Below are 24,696 nucleotides of genomic sequence, written 5' to 3'. Positions count from 1 at the left end.
GATTTCTGCCAAGTCTATGTACTACCTAATCATTCACTTAAATGTGTTTCTATAATTTGGCAAATTTCCTTTAAATTGGCACAGTTATTAAAAAAAACTCTAGCTTCATCTAAAGCAGTATCTGCGAAACTGTGAGTTTGATGTGATACTTATTTTTATTTCCTAATGCACATTAAGACAAATATCTATTAAAATCAAAAAGAGAGTAAAATTACCTTAGGTACCACCCATGGTATACATATCACCCATTGGAAAACTCTCATTTGGCTCATCAATCATTTGATTTCCGGAGCAGCACTAAATTATTCCTTATTAGAATTGGCTTTGAGCAACTCTAACAGAGCAGTGGTTCTTAATCCTGGCTGCACAAAAGCAGAATTCCTATGGAGCACTCTTTAAAACTCTCAATGTTGGGTCCCCCTCTCTGGGTGTGAGGTCTGGCCATCAGTAGTTTTATTTTTTATTTTATTTATTTATTTATTTATTTTAACATACCTTTTATTTTATTTTATTTATTTTTTAATTTTATTTATTTATTTATTTTTTTCCCCCAAAGCCCCAGTAGGTAGTTGTACGTCATAGCTGCACATCCTTCTAGTTGCTGTATGTGGGATGCGGCCACAGCACGGCCGGAGAAGTGGTGTGTCGGTGTGCGCCTGGGATCCGAATCTGGGCCGCCAGCAGCGGAGCGCGCGCACTTAACCGCTAAGCCACGGGGCCGGCCCATCATCAGTAGTTTTTAAAAGCCCCACATTATTCCAATGAACAAGCCAGGGCTGAGTACCACTGCTTTAACTGGAAATGTGAATTAAACCACCACTCACCCTAAATTCATTCAAATATGAGTATACTTGTATATTTCTAGTAGCAGGTCAATTAACATGTTTCTTCAGGTGCTGTCTTTTAGCCTATAAAACTTCAAGATTCTTTAGAGCCATAAATTAAAATGTAATTGTAACAGTGGAAAATAAATCTGACAAAGCTAAAAGAAAAGTCTGGACTAAGATTAACAGAGCCAATTATAAAGGTTCAGAGCAGACTTCTGGTTCAGAAGAAAGCAGATTTGTGTAGTCATCTCTGATAGGTAATTTTTCAAGTTTTGTATCTCGGTATCTTTTTTTATAATTCAAGTGAGTTAGCTAAATGCTAACGTTTGTTCACAGTTGGACTAGTGATTTCACCCGTACTTTATGGATCTAGGCAAAATAATGCAAGTAAACCTCTATTTAACATTTTGCTTCAACATCAGATCAAGTCAATTAGATATAGGAGGGAAGATCTAAAGTACATGGAAAAATAAATCGGTTAAATCAGAAACCTTAAATTGCTATATTTATTTTTCTTTATATGTCATTTCAAATAATAAATCCTGTTTTTGTCTTTCACAAATGAAAACTTCCCTTTAGAACTATATTTTTGAAAATGAGATTTCATAAAAGAAAAAGATTATCTTTGTTTAAGGTTTTATGAGGTTACTGGTGTATTCTGTGTTTGAAGAGAAATGAGTCAGCAAAAGATCAATATGTAAAAATGTCTTTTTATTAAAGGGTTCTTTTGCTAGATGAGGTACCTGAACTAGTTGTCTTTATTTGTCTAATTACTGAAACCACTGAGATTCTAAGAATTATGATAGGGAAAAAACGGGAAAAAAATAGTCTTACATATAAAATACATTACTTTTTCTATTAAAATTTTTTAATTTAAGTATGATTCCAATTATGTAAAAAATTATATACTGAGCAATTTCACTTGCTAAGAACTGATCTTAAAGTTATATGTACACAAATTCAAAAAGATAGATGTAAAACGATGTTCATAGCAGCAAAAAACAACAAACAATTTAAATGTCCATCAATAGAGTATTGGTTAAAAAAATTACACGTGTGGCTGGCCCAGTGGCGTAGCGGTTAAGTTCGTGTGTTCTGCTTGGGTGGCCTGGGGTTCCCCTGGTTCGGATCTGGGCATGGACCCACTCATGCTCATCAAGCCATGCTGAGGCGGTGTCCCACACAGAAGAGCTACAACTCTACAACTATGATACACAACTATGTACTGAGGCTTTGGGGAGAAAAAAGAAAAAGAGGAAGATTGGCAACAGATGTTAGTGTAGGGCCAATCTTCCTCAATCAAATAAAATAAAATAAAATCCCTGTTCTTCTTAAAAAAAAAAAAATTTACATGCCACCGTACAATGAATACTAATGATGGCACATGATTTCACTGAGAGAGAGGTAGAGAAATAGTCACACACAGCAGCAACATCAAGCCCATTAGGTTGCTGACCAGGAAATCAGGGATAAGCAGAACTGGCTCTTCCTATGTCAGACGTGTAAAAATTGGAAGTTTGCAACAGTGTTTGCCCATATCCATATAAAACAGAGAAGTGCCTTCTTCAAATAAATAACCACAAATATTCAACCTTCTGGATTTAAATTTATACAACATTATACTAGAAACATCAATCCAAATGATGTTGCATCTGACAAAATTTAGCCATAGACTGAATGGTGTCTACAAATTTTTAAAAAGGCATTTTATGTGATTCTCATTAGAAACAGTGATAGCAAACTAGAACCCTGCTGGCTACCCAGCCGTCCTTGAAGTCCATGGAGTGAGAATGCCCTCTAGGAGAAACTGCCTTAGAAAAGTTATTTCAGTAACTAATGCCCAAAATAAAGTCCAAAACTCTCTAGTTTATGATTAATTCTGAGCTATATTATGACTTTGGTATATTTTATTAGAAAAGAAATCAATAATGTGGCAAAATCTCCAACACCTCAATCAAATATATCTAATTGCAAAATAGTGAAGGCAGTCTTAGTTTATAAATTTTTCAGAAGATCATTAAATAGTAACAGAGAAAGTAATTTCATATCCTCTCTATCTCTATGAGAGAATAGAATTACTTCATTTGTTTACCAGTTGGGTTGAAAACAAAGAACATACCCAGAGCAGAAGACAAACCAGGAAAATACCTCTCCATTAAAACACAAAGTTTTCTTTTATTCTTCCTAATGGCCTATCTAGTTATATAAGCAAAGAAAGCACATATCTAATAACTATAAAAAACTAAGTACTACTATCTTTGATTGAAATATTTTCATTTTTCCTAACAGATTGAACATTATAGCTGTAATTGCTCATTTTCTGCACAAACTCATGTCATTTCAATTTCTTTTAATTTTTATATTTTATTATTTTTACTTTTCTTCTACACTGTTTTTTTTACCTCCTTAATTTTGTTTTTTTTGTGTTCATAGTATATCAGTGAAAGCAAAAGAGGATTAAAACCTTGATGCTACATCATTTTAAAAGATTTAATACCAGTTATGTCCAAATCTGACTCTCCTCTCAAAGGACTTACACACTATTTAAGAATAAATGATGGGATGCAGGACTTAAGATTCAAAACAAGAGTGCTCTGCATCTTCTCCGTTGTGCTCTGTCTTCTGTGCTTGTTAAATCTCTTTTTACGGGGCCAGCCCCGTGGCTTAGCGGTTAAGTGCACGAGCTCTGCTACTGGCGGCCCGGTTTCGGATCCCGGGCGCGCCCTGACGCATCACTTCCCCGGCCGTGCTGAGGCCGCGTCCCACATACAGCAACTAGAAGGATGTGCAACTATGACGTACAACTATCTACTGGGGCTTCGGGGGGGAAAAAAAAAAGGAGGAGGATTGGCAATAGATGTTAGCTCAGAGCCAGTCTTCCTCAGCAAAAAGAGGAGGATTAGCACGGATGTTAGCTCAGGGCTGATCTTCCTCACCAAAAAAAAAAAAATCTCTTTTTATGGACCTTAGCTCCACCTTCTATGTAATCTAATTGGGCACGGAAATAGACCCTTTTCTATTACCAGTCCTAGATCCCATAAACAAATTTAATCCATTCAATTTACCACATATATCTAGTTATTCCAGTATACTTTGAAAAAGGGGAAGTAGCACAAAATTATCTTGATTTAAATTTTGATTGGTAACAAACTAAAAGTGATTTTACTATATATTATATCAAATTTAATTCTCAAAATAACCCTCTGAGATATGAATTATTACAGAAGGGAAAACTGATGCGCAGACAGGTTACATGACTTGCTCAAGATCATACAATGGCAAAGATGAGAAATGAAATCCTGTCTTTGTCTCCAAAGCCAGTACTCTTTCCACAACTCCATATTACCTCAAACTATTATTCAGGAAAAAACATTATTAACAATGACACTTATCTAGCAAAATTGAAGAATTCAACACCAAAATTATATTCCTTTACAACTTATGTGCAATAGTCTAATGTTTACAATATTAATGTATTGAAATGTTTATTATTCATAGTAACAAGTATGAACAAGGAAAGAAAAATTCTTCTCAAACACAAAACTAGAGAAACTAGTATAATGAACCTGATATATCCATCTTTCAACATCAACAATTACCAATATATGATATATTATCAATATGTTTCATCTCTACTTCCATCCTCACTCTCCACCCCAGGCTCTTTTGAAGTACATTCCAGACAGCATATGATTTCATTTGTAAATATTTTAGTATGTATCTCTAAAAGATGTCCTTTTCAAAAAAATATAATCACATTATCATACCTAAAAAAATTAACGGTAATTACTTAAAATCAATCGTATACTTTTTTAAAATTTAGAAACTAATTCCATCTTACTATCAGTCTCTATTTCTCTCTACCTTCACAAAGAGGTTGAAAAATATTTCATAAAGCATTCTGATATCTCTCAGGAGGTTCCTTAGTGTCCAAAGAATTATTCCATTTCAACATTATGAACTCATTGTGCCATAGAAACTCCTCCAGGGATAGATGAGGACCTCCACAATGAAAGACCCAGATGGACAAAACATTACATGCTAAGTGCTTACCAGAGTAGAATAACAACTTATACTAGGCCATAACTCCTAACATGAGGGATACAAACTATTACCTGCAATTATACAACAATCCAATCAATATACAAAGTGCTGTCTTAGAGCACTGATGAAGCCAGAGATTTGTTTGGTATATTCTTACTAAAAATAGAGTTTTAAGTTTCTTTTGGTGAAGTTCTATAGCAATGTATAACTATGCTTGACCTATGCTGTATCATGGGAAAAGGACAAATCTAAGACCTTCCTACAGGCAGAGGTGCAATCTACTCCTCCTTATCTGCTGCTCTTAGAGTATTAAGAAGCATACTACTCTTGAAAACATTTAGCAAGACAGAAAAACACCTTTTGTTCTTCTTAGGTTCATCTGATGGTTATGTCCAATGGACATTCCATCAAATGTGGACTATGAGCCAGACATCATGGCTGCCCTAAGGGAGCTAATGGTCAAAGAAGGGAGTGGGGAGGGAGGAGGAGACAATTACAAATAAACAGGTACACTGAATTTTAATATAGTTGGTGTTAAGAAAGAGATATGCACAGGATGTTATGTGAGCACATGGAGGGCACACAGCCAAACTATGAAGTTTAAAAATGGTTTCCAGGAGAAGATAATCTCTGAGTTGAATCTCAGATATTTAGTAGAATTAGCTAAAACAAGAAAGTGAGAAGGGCATTCAAGTCATAGGGTATAGCATGAGCAAAGGCACTAAGACACGGAACAGCATGACATGTACAGGGAACCAGAGCTCAAAGTTCAAGGTGAGGACTGAAAGGAAGGACGAAGGAATAGGTAGAGGCCAGATAATGGAAGAACTTGTGTACTATGTTAAACTTGGCTCTGCCCCACAGGTGAGTAGGAGCTACCATAGGGATTAAGGAGAGGTTGCATGGTTAGCTCTGCTTTTAGACTGAGCCCTCTAGTGGCAAGTTTAAAAGATGGATTCCAAGAGGATAAGAATGGGAATGAAGGAAGTCTAGAGGCAAGACGATGGGGGCCTGAACTATAGCAGAGGTGGGGAGGATCCAGACCAGTAGATGAATCTAAACAACATTTAGGAGGCAAAACTGGCAAGACTTCACGCTAGATACAGACAGTGAGAAGGGAAGAGAGTATGTAAAATAACTCCCAGGCTTCTGGAACTATGCCCAAAAAGGTAGAGTGAGGGCATTTCATATATCAAAAGTTCATTTTAATTATATTGAATGTCTTCCATTTTCTTTTATTTGAAACTTTTTAATTTTTAATAGAAATGCCCTCACCTTACCTATACAAACTTGCTTGGCACCATGCCCTAACATGAACCATCTGCTCCAAAGGATAATAAATCTCCTCGTCATTTCTTAAACATGTGTTAAGACATCTAAGGTTTGGTAGCAAACACCTTCACTCATTAGAGATATAGAGATTGCTATAAGTTCTGATGTTTATTTAACTTATAACAGCTTTGATACAGAATCTATTAGTATGTAATCACTTTACTAATAATTATATATCTTCCATTCTAATATTTGTGTTTCTATTTATTTTACAATTTAGTGCAATGGCTAGAACTTCCAGAATAAATGTTAAATAATGATGATGCAAATATCCTTCCTTTGTCCCTAAATGTATCAGAAATATCATTAATATTTTATCACTAAATGTTAAACTGGCAATTAGTTTATCATGTTTATAATTTTTATTTATTTATTTATTTTTTTCCCCCACAGCCCCCGTAGATAGTTGTGTGTCATAGGTGCACATCCTTCTAGTTGCTCTATGTAGGACGTGGCCTCAGCATGGCCGGAGAAGCGGTGCGTCAGTGCATGCCCGGGATCCGAACCCGGGCCGCCAGCAGCAGAGCGCACGCACTTAACCGCTAAGCCACGGGGCCAGCCCTAGTTTATCATGTTTAGAAAGTACTCACCCATTCCAATGTTAACACCCATTTTTTAAAAAGCTCATTTATAAAAGATGACCATTTAAAAGCTGTAACACAAAAATTAGGTCATTCAGCTGACCACACTACAAAATTCATCTTTTACCCGCAAAGATACAGAAATATACTTCATTTTTATATTTGCATTATATAGAGTTATAAACTATAAAGTAACTATTCATAAACTCTTCCACAGATTAATAAACAAACTATAGTATATAACTGGTCTCAATTACCATTTTCTTACAGAAAGGATACAGAACTCAACCACAACAAAAAGAAAACGTTATTTACAGCAGATACTAACTATGGCTGGTACATTTTGAATATTTTCAAATTTAAATTTGAAATGATCAGAGTTAAACACGTTTATATAAATAAGGATTAAAAATCGCCCACTAAGAAAGCAGTAGTCTTACCTGTAACGAACATGAAAAGAATGGTCTTCCCTCATGCTTATCAAATTTTCCTCCATGGAGTCATATTATAAGCTGAGTACAATACAAAATTATTTTATTTTGCCAATCCAGTTCTTTACAATGCAGAATTGTTGCAGAACATTGTCCGGTTAGTATATTAATGAGTTGGTGTTAATACATCCTAAGCTCCTGCTGCTTCTTTATTAATAATGAAAGGAGGTCAATGTCAGACAGCTTAAAAGTTCAAAATGTGTCCCAATCCTTGCATCTGTGGCCCTTTCAGCAGCACTTCAGCAACATCTGCAAAAGGAATACAAGATGCTTTGCTTGAAGTCCTATTTTCAAAGAATAACCTAAAGTAATTCCAAGCTGTACATAATCACACAGGTAAGTCCACAGACTGCTGTCATGTCAATCACAGGAGAAAAACAGCAGAGGGCTTAACTGTCACCACGAACCTTCTAAACAAGGATGTGAAGTATGAGATTTATTTGAGAACTGTACTTTAATTTTTTAAATTGGTTTGAAATATAATAATTTTATGTAATATTTTCTATTATAAACAAAGAAGAATATTATGATATTAGTATCTAAAATCAAAACTTTGATACTTCAAGCTTTTAAAAACTGCTATTAACAAGTAAAATGAAAATTCAATAATTACGTGAACAAGTCAATTCTAAACTGTAAATTTATTTCTTCAAAGAAGATACCTGTGCTGATAATTAGGTTATACTTGTGTTTATTTGCTCTCAAAGTATATTCTATTTTTAAACTGTTTAAGGTCTTTAAAATGTTTTTCTCAATACTGAGTAGGTACAAAAGAAATTTAGGAAATATGTGTAAGGTAGAATGACACAACAAGCATTTAAATAACACCACCCAGTTTAAGATAAAGAACATTATCACTGCCTTTGAAGTCTCCTGGGTGCCTCAACCTAACCCATCACCTTCCTTTCCCCTCTAAGGTGATCTCTAAACTGAATTTTGTCATTATTCTCTTGTTTGTCTTTATAACTTTGCCACAAATGTCTGCATAGGCCTAAATAATGTATCATTTTGTTTTGTATGGTTTTGCTTAACATCATGTTTCGGAGATTCATCTCACTTGTTGCACATAGCTACAATTTGCATATTTTTATTGCTATATCATATTCCATTGTATGCCAAATGTATTTTTCATTCTGTTGATGGGCAATTGGATTGTAATTTTTGGATTTTTGTTTTTGCTACCATTAAAAGTATTGCTATGAACACTGAAATTAATAACCCACATACTGGTTAAACAGCACAGCAGATAAGCTAAAGAGAGAATGAGGGAACTACAAGAATATCTGAAGAAATTATCCAGACACACACAAATAAAGAGATGAAAAATACTCAAGAGCAGTCCAGATAAAAGGAAGACAAAATGACATTGGTCTAATCAGAGTACCAGAAGGAAAAATAGAAAGAGGACTAAAGGCAAAATCTTCAGTGATAAAGACAGAATTTTTCAGAATTGAAGACAGACATGAATTAGCAGATTGAAGAAGCAAACTAAATCCTAAACAGGATAAATAAAAATGAATCCATACCCAGATATATCACAGAGAAACTACAGACCATCAGATATAAACTATAACCGTTAAGGTAACAGTTAAGAGAGACAAATAAGGTAAGATTAAGATATCTGTGTGTGTGTATAAATAAACTAATAGACACAATTAATATATATATAAATTAATAGACAGAATTATAAAGTCCTGGAATCTCAGTGTTATAAACAACCCTATAGGTCAGTTAGTTCAACATTTACTACAGCATTCCCAGAAAGGTCATAAGGCAGCTAAGCCTAATTTTGAATAGTCCTTTTAGTAAATTGTTCCGTACTTTGAGCAATCTTTCCATTTTGACCCATTTCTTCCTTCTGCTGCCATCCAATAAAGCTTAATTCCTCTTCCACATAACATCTTTTTAAGTATTTCAGTTATAACATAAACTAGACTCTAAATAATACACACCCACTGCCTTGTTAATTAAGTACAGTTAGAGAGAGGTTAGCAGGGAACAGAGTAGTCAGGACCTTTGAGGAGGAGGAAGGTGGAAGGTGGAAAAGAGCCACCTTGGGAATATTGACAAGCTTCCTAAAGGAAATGAGGTTTTCACATCAATAACCAGTTTTGAACATAAGAAACACAAAACAGTATTCCTCTTATCCCGTCCCTTGGCCAACAAATGAAGCGGTGTCTTAATAAAGGATGAAAAGATAGGTAGCAGCTATTAATCCAACAAATCTTCTGTTTTCCTTTTGTTCAGAATTCCATTGTGCCTTGTTTTTCCTTAATAAAAAACACTGTTGCGGGAATTAGTGTAGATATTCATAACAATAGCTCCAAAGTACACCTAGATTACACAGCAGCTAAACTGTCAAGCAAGCTATCTTCCACTATCTACTTTGAGGTTTAGGCTGTAATTTATAAAATGGGGCAGAAGGTGAGGTATTAGAATTAATTTAACTTATAATTAAATTAATTTATAATTGAATTGAAATATTTTTTCATCCATGAGATTATAATGAAATTCCAAATTTTACCAATCATTTAAAAATATGTTAACTTCGTACTTATTAAAATGTAAACATGTAGTCAAATTACCAATATATATACATGGCGTTATAAAATAGCTTACTTGATTAAGACTGCATAGAGAACCACTTTAAAAATAAATAAATAAGAAGACAAGAGAATGTTATTCACCATTTTACTAACGGCAGTTTATAATATGGTTTTACTATTCTCAAAAGAAGAGTATCCCCAAAAAAGTCACTCCTACATTACAATCTCCATAACAATTAAGTAGCATTTCTCATCTTACAATTATTCACTGAACAAACAAGCAATTCTTGATTCAATGATTCACGTTATAAGAACTCTCTAACCAATTTAGTAACAAGGTGTTCATTCATGCTTCACATTACCTGGAGTTAATAAACGCACTTCATAGTTTAACACATAATTCATATATTACTAGTGTAACACTAATAAAATTTGCAACAAACATTAAATTATGAATTGTTCATTAGAATAAGAAAATTTAATGACAGGACCAGGAAATGGAATGGAAATTATAGGTTTGAAAGAATATTAAGAAGTCATTAAGTTTAACCTCCAACCTCCATTTAGATTTATAATTTGCAGGGAACACACATGTCCTCAATAGCATCTCCCAGGTTTTAACAAACAATGCTCCAAAAACCTCACTGCTAACAAAATTGTTAGCTCACACTATCTTTTGGTCTGACCATAGAGAAATACAGAGAAGCAATAATTTTTTTCCATATCCTAGAAACTGATAGAAACATACAGAAAAATCAACTAGTACCTGACTCTGATTGCCTCACGTTTAATTTCCTAATTAGGAAGTCAAAATAGGTAGACTCCCATTATACGGCTAGTGGACTTCTAGGCACTGTCCAAGGTTGCAATCAGAATAAACAATAAATCCTAGCCCTCTTTATTCCATTAGCAGTAAAATGTTTACAACTAGGTGATGGAGAAAAATAAAGGATAGACAGTTACATTTATATGTTTTGTCCTTCTTTCAATTTATCTAAACTATCTACTCTCTACTACAACTTAAATGCCAATAACTTTTGGTCTGATTCTTTAAGTATCTTTATAAAGGGTAACACCCATCAGGCAATAAATATAACTTACTTCTCTTGCCTCCAGGATAGATAATCTAAATTCTTTAAACTTCTCTTCTCCTAATAATTCCTTCTAAGGTACAATACTCAAATTCTCCAGACCCCTTTCAGTTGTAATGTTTCAAGTCAGATACAGTAGCCCTTTATCAATTTGAGCAGGGATAAATAATGGGGAAGAATCAAGAACACATTTAAAATGAAATGAATCAAGAACACATTTAATTTCATGTTAGAATTCAGGGTACAGGTTATAGTAACAAATACACATCCTAGGAATAATGAGGGTAATAAAGCAGGATGCCAAAACAGCCACTTCTAAAATCAACTCAAGTAACTACCCTAGGTAAACTAGTTATTTTCTGTCAAATTATGTATCTGTAAGCAGACACTAATTTATTTTTAGATGGACTAAATATGGCTTGTCACCTAATCCAAACTTCTAATTATACTTTATCTGAAAGATATAGTGGAAACCAGATGGCAAGTATAAGGAACAATACTTGCATAATTAAGAGCAGGAAGGTAAAAGCAGGAAGTTTCCACAGAAGAATATGAGAAGAGTGTAAGAAAAGGCAAAGGGTGTAGTCCAACAGAGAGAAGTCCAAAGAGAGGGAAGGTTCAGAGCTTGATTTTAGTGTGGCAGGAGTTGAGGAGCCAATTAAAGGCAAGAAAAATTATTCTGACATCAGAATACATGACTGAGGTGTGAAATTAGAACCTAAAGCAAGGGAAGTCAGGCTCAAGAAATGCTGGGTACTTAACTAAGCAATCTGGCCAGGAGTACCCAGAGAAAAATGGAAGCAATGCCCACTGACTAGTCGTTGAGAGGCAAAGGTCAAGCAGGAACAGAGAGCTCACAAGATGGCCAATTTTGAGGACAGGTGGAACAGCAGCAATAGGCACGGTGATTGAAAAATTGGATAGCAAGAGTGATACTTCAGAGAGGAGAAAATGGAATACTTATATTAAACTTGTGCTTGGTAAAGTGCTATATGTTCACCAACAAGAGTTGAAAGAAAAAGAAAGATATCAAGCTTGAGATAACTTTAAATCAGATAAAATTTGATACACAGGAAAGGATCTGGGGGAGAAAATACTGAATGACTGATATTTTTGAATTTTTGTACATATTTAAAACTAAAATTTTTTTAAAGTACCAATGAAAACTAAAACTAGTTAACACCGCAATAGGTCAGTGGCAAAATTAAAGAGAAATTGCAATAGGAGAAAAAAATTAAAGCAATGCATGCAAGTTCTGATTCTTCATTCAACATACTCAATCTCTAAACCAATAATATAAATCAAACTGTTGCATAATACTACTGTGAGCTAAAGATAACTCAAGACTATATGTGTGTGTGTATTTATTTCTATCTGTATCTATCTATAGTGTTGAACACAGTTTTAGTGTTAACTGATAATCGTCATACATATCAAATGTAAATTACTTTACACAATCCCAAATTAATAAAATAAACAATCATATTGCTTAGTTAAGAAGATCATTCTATTCTCTATCATTCCGGAGAAATGAGAATTTACTACAAATTATGCTGTAAAAACTGTATTAATGAAGTTTTCCTTAAGCAAATATATAATCCTAAAGTATGTACTCCAATTAAGGTTGTCTTAATTTATCACTAATCTTTAAGTTTGCAACAATCAATGTTAGTCTGTGAGATGTAAGGCCAAGTTACTTTAGAAAACAAGTGTAACTAACAGTATAACTGCTAACAAAACACAAATTTCATTATAAAAAACTTTCTAATAAACTGTTTGTGACTATCAATTAGCTAAGCAAAAGGACAGATTGGAAAAATGGTTCTAGGCTCTAAATAAATCTATATCTTAAAGGCACACCACCAGTCAGAAGGGTTCCCAAGCGTAGTATCTGAAATTAATTCTCATAGGTCATTATGAAAGATATCAAATAGATGCAGAGTAAAGGCACTATTAATTTCAGACTCTTATTTTCATTCTTGGCAGCTTTAAAAAAAAAATTCAGATCCAGAGCTGTGAACATTAAAAATGTACAACAATGAGTGCAACCATTTCAGAGTAGTATAATCCAAAAACAATTTTAGTAAGAAAAAATAAGAATTCCTTTTCATGTTTTTGAATGTTTACACCTAAAATCTCACCATTCTAAACAACTAAACTATATATAAACTGCCTTTATTGGTGATGAACATTTGCATTTTTATCCATCACATAAAGCTAAAGGACTCCTACAAATTATGTTCCCTGGATAAGCAAAATACTCATAAAAGCCATATATGAAATTTCAAATTAGATAAATACTAAAACAAAATGTAATCTAGAAGAAAGAGATTTGAATATTTCAAGGCTTCATTTTAGCATTGTTAAACAGTGAGAAAGGACCAAGCGTATGAGTCTACTTACATGGAAAATGCTGAATGCTTGTAGTTCAACAGTGGTTTCCAGCAGTCTCCACACAAAGCACTATGGCTATCATAATTACTGCACGAGCAGCCTCTTAATGTCTTAAGGTTTGGTAGCCCGTGATAAATCAGGAAGAAGTTGAACTGAATATTTTTCTAAAGGGTGATAAACTAGAAAGGGGCTCTATTTTTAGATTATACATGGAATAAATGTGAATTATGCCAGTGACTACACTAATCATTAAAACTGGTGTTTTGTAATTACAATACTCAGTGATTACAATTCAATAGAGAATGAAGGAGTTGCTTAAAAATTTCAAGGACAAAAGGAAGATTACTTTCATGCAACATCCTAATCTTGGTTACCTTTTTCTCTGCAAAGCAGTTACTGAATCAAAACTCCTAGTCCAACAAGATTAGTTATTTATATTTAAGAATATAAATATGTTTGACTAAAGGAAAAAGATCTTATATATGTTCATTAGAATAAAATTAGTATTTTTCTCCCTATAATTTGGTTTTATTTCTCATCAAACTGAAACCCAGAGTTTACAAATAATGTTAATTTTCCCTTCTATAAAATAATTTTAAATAGAGATGGTCCTTTTAATCCATTAGTAAAATTAATAACCTTTTGAAAGAGGTTCAATTAGACATTTGCATAAGAAAAATGATTTCTCGTTAATTATTATAAACATAAAATTGGATACATAAAAGTATTATAATATTGAGGTTATAGAAAACACAATGATGACTTAAAAAAAGAAGACATTCTGAATTTTAACAACTCAAATTATATTTTCAGTGCTTCCCAATGATAACTCAGGTTATAAGACCAGGAGATCACAAGAAAATGTCTGCAATCCAAAAACAGCTATGATTCACACTAAGCCCAATTTTTACAAATAAAACCCCTAAATATATATATTAGTCCTTGCCCTTTCTGATCTGTGATCTTTTTATCAATCAATAAATATATATGTTTATTTGTTTTTATTTTTTTAGGGCTTATACAAATTACTGGACAAAAGCGATGCAATTAACAGGAGCTCAAAGAAGTAAATTCAAAATAAATAGCCTTATGAAGACATTACTATGCCAGAAAAAAAAGAGAAATACTTGTTAGTTAACAATGGAGAGAACACAACTTTGAGAAAAACTGGTTACCAAGTCACCAAGTCACCATTTATTACTACCATTGTTGGTCAGCCATCAGCTTAAACCAATTAATACATATATGAAAAACTCAACAGTTAAGTAGAAAAGTGGTCCTTTCTACTGAGCATTGTTCTTGAGTTAGTAAATGACAATAAATCAGTTCTCTTAACAGAAGGACTTTAAAAAGGCAAAACTGGTTTCAAACACAATTTTAAGCAGAAATAAATCCCAAATGCAAAAGGATTATAAATGCCTAAAGAGGATCCCTAGAGACTTTGAAGTCAGAATTCTTCATAGGAAATATAACTCCGTCTTCTCCTTCCAAAAGTTACCACCATTCTGTGGAAAAGTTCAAGTCAGTAATGTTATGAGATGATACGGGAAGAATAATTCTAAGTAAAAAGGACGAAGGACAGCTTTGAGGAAGCAAGGAAATCTGTACTGCATCTTGCAGGATGGGTAGACCTTATTAGGCAAACGGAGAAAAGGCAATTCCAGCACAGGGAAATGGCTCAAGTCAAGCAAGGGGATGGGAATGCACAGAATGCACGTGTGCCAGGACAAGCACACTGGGTCAGGAGTAGAGAAAGAGAAGTCCAAGAACGCACTAAACTGTGAGGGACTCTGAATACGTACATGGCTGAAGCACATATTCAACCCTATATTACATAATGAGGAACCCTGTAATTTTTTCAACAAAGGAATAGCAAAGTTAGATCCGTGTTAGGAAGATAAACTGTCAGCAACATATGGGGCAGGACAGGGAGACTGATGAAAGATACTGTAAAAACTCCAGAAGCAACTACTGCATAGGAAGCCTTCTCTTGTCATCTCACAACACCAAGCAAACTGCTTTGCACATAATCGATGTCCAACAAACTTTTTTGATTTCTTGCCCGTAAAGAAGATAAAAACTATGAAGCGGCAAAGAATCCTATAATAATGAGAAAACCGGCCTTTAGTACGTTTCTGCTCCACAGTAAAGAATATATTCATATTCATGTAAATAACTCAGGAAAGTCTTACTCTTAATTTTTTACTGTTTTTATAAAGATGATTAAAAGGATTTGTGATTTATAAGGTATTGAAAGGAAGACAGAAGTCCTAAACTAAGGACTGAAATATTTCTGCATAGTTCACAACAAGACACAGCACCTACAGGCATCTTAAAAGTAGGATTATGTCCTTACAAATGGAATCCAGAGACCTGGAGGAGATTTAAACAAAGACACAGACGCGATACAGCATGTGCTTTGGGATCAGGCCACGGTTTGAAGCCCAGCACAGTAACTTAGTTATATGATCTTGAGCTAAACTCGCAGAGTTGGTTTGGGCATAATGATACTTATCCAACACCAACATGTGTTGTGATGATGGGAGATCTGATTTATAAAGCACCTAACCCAATGCCTGGCTCTGGTACTTAACGAAAGTACTCAAAGTATAGTAGCAATAATAATAATAGCTATTATTATTATTATAAAAAAGAACATGTCTATTAGAATAGATTTAGGATAGTCTAAATCTATACCAGATTTTCAATTTTAAAATTCCAGAGATTACTAATTACAAAATTTTATCTTTTAGGTAAATCTTAGAAATATTTTATCCTTAAGAACGAGGCCATTTTAAAAACGACTATATCCTATCTGTGTTACAATTAGCCTAAGTACCAAGTCTGAGATTTATATTAAAATATAATATTTGTAACACTGCATGTCTGATTGAATAACAGAAGAAAACACACCTAAACTGCTTATCTAGCCAAAGAGGATTCGGAGGAAATGCCTCTCAACAATATCACACAACTTTTTACTTTGTATCTGCTCCACTCCTTACATTGTAAAGAACAGCCTGAGAAAGAGTTTGTCAGAACGAATCCACGGTAAGGTGTAAAGAAGAGTAGGTATGAGACTGTCCCTCAGCCCCTGAGCCCTCACACACATCCATGTCAACCAACAGTGATCTGCTGCTTACTCAGTTCTAAAAATCAACCACAGTTGCTTCTTGAAAAGTGACAATTCAAGCAAAAGTGGTATTTATCAGAGGTAATCACACTGGCGGCTATCAGGCTGGAAATCTTCCGCGCACCATTCTAAAGTGGCAGCCTGAAAGTTCAGCTCGGTCGGTACATCAACCTCCCACACCCACGACGAGAGACTCCAACACAAGCCGAAGAAAGCAGAGCCAAGAGCCTACTTCGTTTAACTCCACGGTAGGGTTTAATTATGCATTAAGGCAAATAAAATTTCCATCCTTACTCCTATTCTTTAACGGAGTTCAAATGATACTAGTTAAAATGATCTAACTGGTTACCATCAAAACAAGGAAATTACACATTTTCCACTTTTTACTATTCGAAGATATTCTATAGGTTTTCAGCAAAGGGCTTTCTTAACATTCCATGCTTACTAAAACTTTTTGCAGCAACTACCAATTTTTATGGTAAATCGACAGGCTGGTGTCCGAAAGATCATGAATTTAAATATTGTAAACGCAGGTGTTTGACAAAAACTGCCTGGTTTAGACAGCAGCGCACGACTACAAGTGACTGCAATCTGCCTGGGGTCTAATTCCACAGGGATTCCGATTTTTCAGGTTTGTTACTCACACTGAGAATACGTGACAAATCACTGTATCCTAATATACTTTTTATTTAAAAAATACTAGGGAACTTTTTATTTAAAAAATACTAGGGAACGAGGCTCGTAAGCTTTACTCTCATTTTAAAACGTCCACCAGAAAGCAGCTGAGCGCTCGTCCTGGACGCAGCTGTCCCTCATCCCGAGTTTCTGGTTTCTCCACTCGCGTCCCCGCCGACCACCCCCGGCTCCTCCCGCCCCGAACAAAGGCGGTCGCCCCCAGACCCTGGACACAGAGCCCGTCCCACACACGCCCCCTCCCTGTCACCTCCCGCCGCGGGGCGCCCTCAAACGCCCCTCAGAACTCACCTCCCGCGGGCCGGCGAGTCCTGGGAGCGCGGGGGACGCGGCGAAGCTGCAGCAGCGGCCGCCTCGGGCGACGGGCGGGCGGCGGCAGCCCCTCCACCAGGCGTGTCAGCGCGCCACGGGCGCCTCGCCAGGCAGGGGCACCGCGGGAGGCCGGCGCGCGCCCCCCGACCCGGCCCCCGGCGGGTCACGTGGGCCAGACCTCCCTGGACTCGCCTCGCCTCCCGACACGTCCCACCGCCAACCAGGGGTCCGCAGCGCCGCCCGCTCTTCACCGCTCCCCTCCTCTGCGCCTGCGCCCCGGCTCCAGTCGCTCACATTCAAACAGACACCGCCCCGCGACTTTCGGACCCGCCAATGGCCGGCGGTGGGGCGGGGCGGGGCGGAGCGATCGTCCCCGCGCGGCCTCCGCCGTCCTGGGTGGGTGGGGTTCTGCGTGTCAGGCTGAGGGGGGCGTTGGGTGATTCGGTCCTCCGCTGCTCCGGGATCTGCCCTCCAGCACCAAATTGAAGTTTCTTTCCCGTCGTCGTCTTTGTTCTTCAGACACTGAAGGGTGGAGCGATAAATATTGTCCAGAAAGAGGTCTTCGGAGGGGCTCTTGTCCAGACCCCTTGAAAAGACGGGAGCCCAAAACCAGTGCCTCCTGCCCTTAGGACTCGGTCCTGGCCCAGAGAATGAGTATCCCAAGCGGCATATGCGGGATGTTTCAGAAAAAGAGGGCTCTGTGAAAGGAACAGAGGGACCCGTGTGGAGGTCTGAACAAGGCAGCCTCAGTTCTTGAGGCTGTGTCACAGTTCTGGCGTTTCCAGCTGTTAAAAAAGCAAACTTCTGTTGACTGCAGAATCGCTGGTTCCCAGCAAAATTGGGTAGCCGTTTTACTCAGTTTCAGGCAGCTACATTCCAAATACACTGGGAAGAATAAGTTTTATTTCCATTCACTTCCTCTCCATATCGAGTTAACAACAAATAGATCTCAGTTTGTTTTTCTCAAAAATTCCAAGACTTGTCTCTCTGGGCTAAAGAATTTGACGAATTTAATTAGATTATTTCTCAGGTAGGTGTTTCTACAGGCTTAAGGATATATTAAAGAAACCCTCGGTTTCAATCTCTCTGTGAATGATGGCCACAACCAGTGATCCAAGCAGCCTTTCTCTTATTGGGAACATGTTATGGCAAATTGGTTAAAATAGATTTGGCATCAAACTAGACCTGGAATTTGAGTTCCTTCTCTGCCGCTTACTGGCTGGTTGACCTTGAATGAGTTACTTATCTTCTTTAGCCTTAGTTTCCTCAGTTGTAAAATATAGATAATAAGTCCTCTTCTAATAAGGGTGGTTGTGATGCTTCAGTGATGTAAACATTGTTAAGTGGTTAGCATAGTGCCTGACTGCTCAATAAATGGTGCCTGTTGTTAGCAACAACTACCTTTAGTAGCAGGTTCTTATAAACAACAACTGAATCAGCTGGCTGTACTATTCAGAGGTAGGTATTATAATTCCTTCTTACTCATAAATTCTTTTTTTGGGTGTTAATATGAAAGCCACAAAGGAAGTACAATATATCAAATTCAACATGTTCAAAATGAATCATTTCCTGCAAATCTTCTCTTACAGTGACTTTCTATCATTGATATTGATCTCCATCTTCCCAATTACTCAAATTAAATTATCTTTTAAAAGGCATAAATCAGATTATGTCCCTCTCCTACTTGAAAATCTTCAGTGACTTCTCATTTGATTTAAAATAAAATCTAAATTCCCTACCATGGCCCCCAGAGCCCTAAGTCATCTTGCCCTGCCCACCTCTCTACTCTCCTTTATTTCCCTCTCCACCTGGCTCACTCTAAGTACACAAGACATTCTTCAGGCCCTAGAACAGACCAAGCCTCAGGGTCTTCTCTCTGGCAGTTCCCTCTCCTTAGATTTTTTCCCCCAAGCTCTTTAAATAGCTGCCTTCTTTTCATCCTTCAGCTTATCCATTGCAGTATTTAGCAAGTATTTATTTAAGTTTCTGCTATGTGTCAGGAACTGTTCTAGGTGCTGGGAATATAGTAGTGAGCAAGACAGAACACACCCCCTGATATCATGGAGTTTAATAAAAGTAAACAACGAGAAAAATATTAGGTTGTGATAGGTACCATGCAGAGAATTCAAAGTAGGATTATGTGAGAGTGGGTGACTGAATGACTACTTTAGATTGAGGGTCAAGGTAAGAAAGGCCACTTTGAGAAGATGGTGTCTAATTGAGATTTGAATTACACAAGAAGCAGCTAGCCTTCAAGCAAAGCTCAGGAAGACCACATTAAGTAAAGAAAACAGCTAATGCAAAGTCCAGTGAGGACAAGCCTTGTGGGTTTGAGAAACTGGAATAAGGCCACTGTGGCTTAAGTGAAGTGAAGGAGAGAAAAACATACAAGATGAAGTCACACCAGATCATGCAGGCCTCTGTAAGCCAGGATAATGAGCTCAGGCCTTATTTTCTAAATTTTATAGTAGCCAGTGGAAGATTATGAATATAGGAGTAACTTCATCTGATATATATATATAATATATTTATATATATATAATATATTATATATATATAAATAATATAAAAAATATATATAAATATAAATATTATATTTATATATATAATATATAATATATTATATATATTTATTTAATTTATAAATTATATAAATATGTTTATATTTTATTATAATTTATAAATATATTTATATTATATTTTATATTTTATTCTTATATTTTATATTTATATTATATTTTATATATTTATATTATAATTTATAAATATATTTAATTTATAAATTAAATAAATAAATTTATATATATAATATAAATATATATATATATATATTTTTTTTTGGTGACAAAGATTGGCCATGAGCTAACATCTGTTGCCAATCTTCCAGTTTTTGCTGAGGAAGATTGTCCCTGAGCTAACATCTTCCTCTATTTTGTATGTGGGATGCCACCACAGTATGGCTTGATGAGTGGTGCATAGGTCTGTGCCCAGGATCTGAACCTGCGAACCCCAAGCCACCGAAGCAGAGCATGCGATCTTAAACCATAACTTAAACTTATGCCACCAGGCTGGCTCCTGATTTTTATTTTTTAAAAGCGTGCTCTGAATCAAATCCAGAATTTGAAACGTTCTACAAGGTGACTAGGCCAGACTCTTCGTAAATGTCACTGTCATGAAAAACAAACCAAAAAAAACTACATGAATCTTGATGGAGTCCTGAAGCAGAGAGAGAGAAGGAGAGAGAGAGACTATAAAAGACATTTAAGAACAATTGGGGAAATTTGAATATAGACTGTATATTAGATGATATTATGGAATTATTGTTAATTTTCTTAGATGTGACATGGAATTATGGTTATGTAGGAGAATTTCTTTATTTTTAGGAAATGCAAGCTGAACTATTTAAGAGTAAAGAACCATGACTTCTGCAACTTATATTCAAATGGTTCAGCAAAAGACAGAGATAAAGAGAGAAATACAAACCAAATGTTAACAATTGGATTTAGGTGAAGATATATATAGCATATATATACTATTCTTGTACTATACCATTCATATATTACTCTTTTACATTTTATTGAAATTTGGAATTTTTCAGAACAAAAAGTAGAAAAGAAAATTACTGCTAAAGACTGAATGTTTGTGTTTCCCCTAAACTCACATGTTTACGCTTAATCCTCAGTGTGATGGTATTTGGAGATAGGGCCTTTGGGAGGTGATTAGGTCATGAGGGTGAAGCACTCATGCATGGGATTAGTGCCCTTATAAAAGAGACTCCAGAGAGAAACCTTGCCCCTTCCACCATGTGAAGATACAGAGAGCAGATGCCCTTCTATGAAGTAGACACTGGATCTGCGGGAACCTTGACCTTGGACATCCCAGCCTCCAGAACTGTGAGAAATAAATGTTTTGTTTAAGCAATCCAGTTTATGATATTTTGTTGGCCCAAGTTGACTAAGACACCAACTTAACCCAGACCCCAAAGATTTCCATAGAGAAAGTTCCAAGAAATGTGAACTTTCAATCAAATCACAAATCATACAAAGAAATAAGGCATCTTATACAAGAATTAGCAGAAAAAACAGATAACAGAATCAAACTCATAAAGACATTGAAACAAGAATTACCAGTTGTAAATTATAAATATGTATATTTGATATATTTAAAGAAATAAAAGATTAAAAATATAAATAAAGAACAAAGTTCTGCAAAAAATGAACAGGCAAGTTTAAAAAGGAATCTAAAACTTTTAGACTTTAAGAAAATGTAATAATTGGAATTTAAAATTTAATGGACAGATTTAACAGCGGACAGACATAGCTGAAGAGAGAATTAGCAAACTGGAAGCTAGAACTTAAGTAGTTTTATCATATAGAAGAGAAACATGGAGGATAGAGTGAGACAATCTAACATGTGTCTAATCAAAACTCTAAGATGAGAAGAGAAATGGACAATGCTTTAAGCAGGATTTTTATAGAGAAGAAAAAAAACAGAAATTTACACCTAGACATAAGACAATGAAAATGCAGAGCACCAAAAACAAAGAAGTAATAATTAAAACCAGTAAGAGAGAAAAGGCTGATTACTTCCAATGGAACAGTTAGACTGACAGATGACTTTGAAACTGCAAAAATGTAAACCAGAAGAATAATATCTTTGATGTGCTTAGAGAAGATGACTGTCAACCTAGAATTATTTATCCAGTGGAAACGTCTTTCAAAAATGAGAGTGAAATAAAGACATTTTCAGGCAAAGGAAAACTGATTTTGCCGCCACAGACCCTGAATAACTAAAATTATACAGATTCTCCTTCAATAAGAAGGAAAATGATCTTACATGGATGGTTAAAGATGTAAGAAGGAAATGGTGATATTATTAAGTGGTCATTGTAAATATAAACAACTATAAATATAAACAAATATAAACAACAAAGTGGTCGTGGATAAATACAACTATAAATACAACTATAAACTGATGTCACTACTCTTTCTTGCCTTGTAAATTCACTCATTCATCTGTTCAATAATACATATGTTTAAATGCCTATTATGTGCCAAACACTATGCTGGGCACTAGGGACACGGCAGTGGGGTTTTTACTGCAGCATTTCCACATTACTAGGTGAAACTCCATAGTGTTGACATTGCTGACAGGCTTCCTTGACCATTCTCCAGTGCCTTGGAGTAGGGAGAGAGCAATGAGAGTGTGCATAGCCTTTTAACAACATACCGGATTGTTAGTATAGACCAAGCTTAGCTTTTCTTTTTAAAGGTAAAGCCAGAGTGGCTGGACTTTTCTCTCAATTATAAATGACCCCATTGAGTCAAGGCAAATTTGAATAACCAGGTAGATAACACTTGTTGCTTTCCTTTCCAACCAAGTCTATCAGAGAATAACAGCCTTCCCTTGACTGAAAAAAAGTCAGAAGATTGGGTGTGAAGGTTCCCCAGCGAGAATGTGGACTTGGTAGCTCTACCTTTTGGAATAAAAGAGGGAAAAAATGAGAAGGAAGGAGCTTTCCAAAGGAATGCAAAGAAAAGGGGCGTGGGAAGGAGACCTCAAAATGCAGGGGAAACAGCCTATTAACAGCCTTAATCTTCCACTTGAAATGTAGAGTGAATCAATGAATAATGATAGCTAAGATTTATTGGTGCTAAATATGCACCAGATGCTGTCCCAAGCACTTTACATGTTTGAGGATTACACCTGAACCTTGACTGATATAAAGACTAAAAGAATTAATACCTGTAGAGTGCTTAGGAAAATGCCTAGTACATAATAAGTGCTAGATAATTTTTGCTATAATATTATTTTAATTATTATTCAATCTTCACAATAACCCTATGAAGTAGGTACTAATTATCATCCCCATTTTACAAAATCTTAGGTTGCTTTTCCTAGAAGCAGATCCTGAGGCGGGGATTCAGATCCACATGATTTATTGAGGGAGGGCTCTTCAAGAGAAACCTGTAAGGAAAGGAGTGACACAGAATAGAGAAGAAAAAAGAGCTGAGCAAGAATGGATCTTAGGAAATCTTCATGTTGGTCTGATTCGTAGAGGGAGGGCTCTAGAGTCTAGAGCATAACCACACCACGGAATTAGTCCCCACTTTACAAAAGGGTGCTGGCTTTTTGTACCCCTGTATCAGGATGGGGTTGTACCCCTATATCAGGGTGGGGTGGGGTGTAACTTCCTCAGGTGCAAATTCTCCAGAGAGTGGGGCTGCTGTAATCCTTAGTAGCCAACATCACAGCAGCTGGGAGATGGGTGTACTGGCGAGTAAAGAGCATCTGAACAGGGCACCTAACCAGCATCCATCATAGCTGGTGAATGGCAGAGCCAGTCTGCCTCAGGGACCATGGTTTTAACCTCTTCCTATACTGCCTCTTATGAAGTCAAAAGGAAAATGATAAATGGAGATGTATGTGATGACTAAGGGTTAATACTAAATACTTAGTATTTAAAGAGCTCTTACAATGAAACAACCCAACAGAAGAAAAGGCAACAACCCAACAGAAAGGCAAAGGACAAGGGCCAGCACTTGACAATGGAACCTTGAGTGACCACAATGAGCCCACACATGAACTTCAGCTTCACTCATGTTTAAATAAATGCAGGGGCTGGCCCCATGGCGTAGTGGTTAACTTCGGCACACTCCACTTCTGCGGCCCAGGTTTGCAGGTTCGGATCCCAGGCGCAGACCTACACCACTCATCAGCCATGCTGTGGTAGCAACCCACATATAAAATAGAGGAACACTGGCACGGATGTTAGCTCAGGGCTAATCTTCCTCAGCAAAATAAATGAATAAATACAAATTAAAACAATGAGACACTGTTTTTGCCTATCAGATTGCAGATTAAAAAGAAGGATAATTACTATTGGTGAGAACATGATGAAATTAGCCCTCTCATACGCTGTTGTTGGGGCTGGAAATTAGTATAACCATTTTGAAAGGAAACTTGATAATATATCCAAAATCCTCAGTACCTCTTGACCAAATAATTCCATTTTTTAGGACTTTACCTATATTAATGATAAGAGAAGTGTGCAAAATAAATGTACCTGATGTTCATCACATTCATCACACAATCATTTTTAATACAGAAATATTAGGCAAAACTTACATGTCCAAAAGATTGGTGAAAATAGTTCTTGTTAATCCATACAAAGGAATATTACGCAGCCATTAAAAATGATGGCTTAGATGTATACTGGTTGACATGGAAAGATATTCATAATGTATTGGTT

At 36.0% G+C, this 24,696-nt stretch overlaps 1 protein-coding gene across 1 annotated transcript in view; it reads right to left on the bottom strand.

Annotated features, from left to right (window-relative positions):
- Positions 1–17,648, bottom strand: part of GPSM2 (G protein signaling modulator 2) — a 44,737-nt gene extending 27,089 nt beyond the window's left edge. The window contains exons 1-2 of the mRNA XM_058538671.1: positions 17,424–17,648; positions 7,225–7,524 (exon numbers count right to left, since the gene is read on the bottom strand). Coding sequence (XP_058394654.1) covers positions 7,225–7,280 — 56 coding nt within the window. The 5' untranslated portion in view covers positions 7,281–7,524; positions 17,424–17,648. The remainder of the gene's footprint in view (positions 1–7,224; positions 7,525–17,423) is intronic.
- Positions 17,649–24,696: the final 7,048 nt, after the last annotated feature.

This window comes from Diceros bicornis, chromosome 4, assembly GCF_020826845.1.
Source record: "Diceros bicornis minor isolate mBicDic1 chromosome 4, mDicBic1.mat.cur, whole genome shotgun sequence".
NCBI classification, from domain to species: domain Eukaryota; kingdom Metazoa; phylum Chordata; class Mammalia; order Perissodactyla; family Rhinocerotidae; genus Diceros; species Diceros bicornis.
This window is presented reverse-complemented; position numbering and strand designations above follow the sequence as displayed.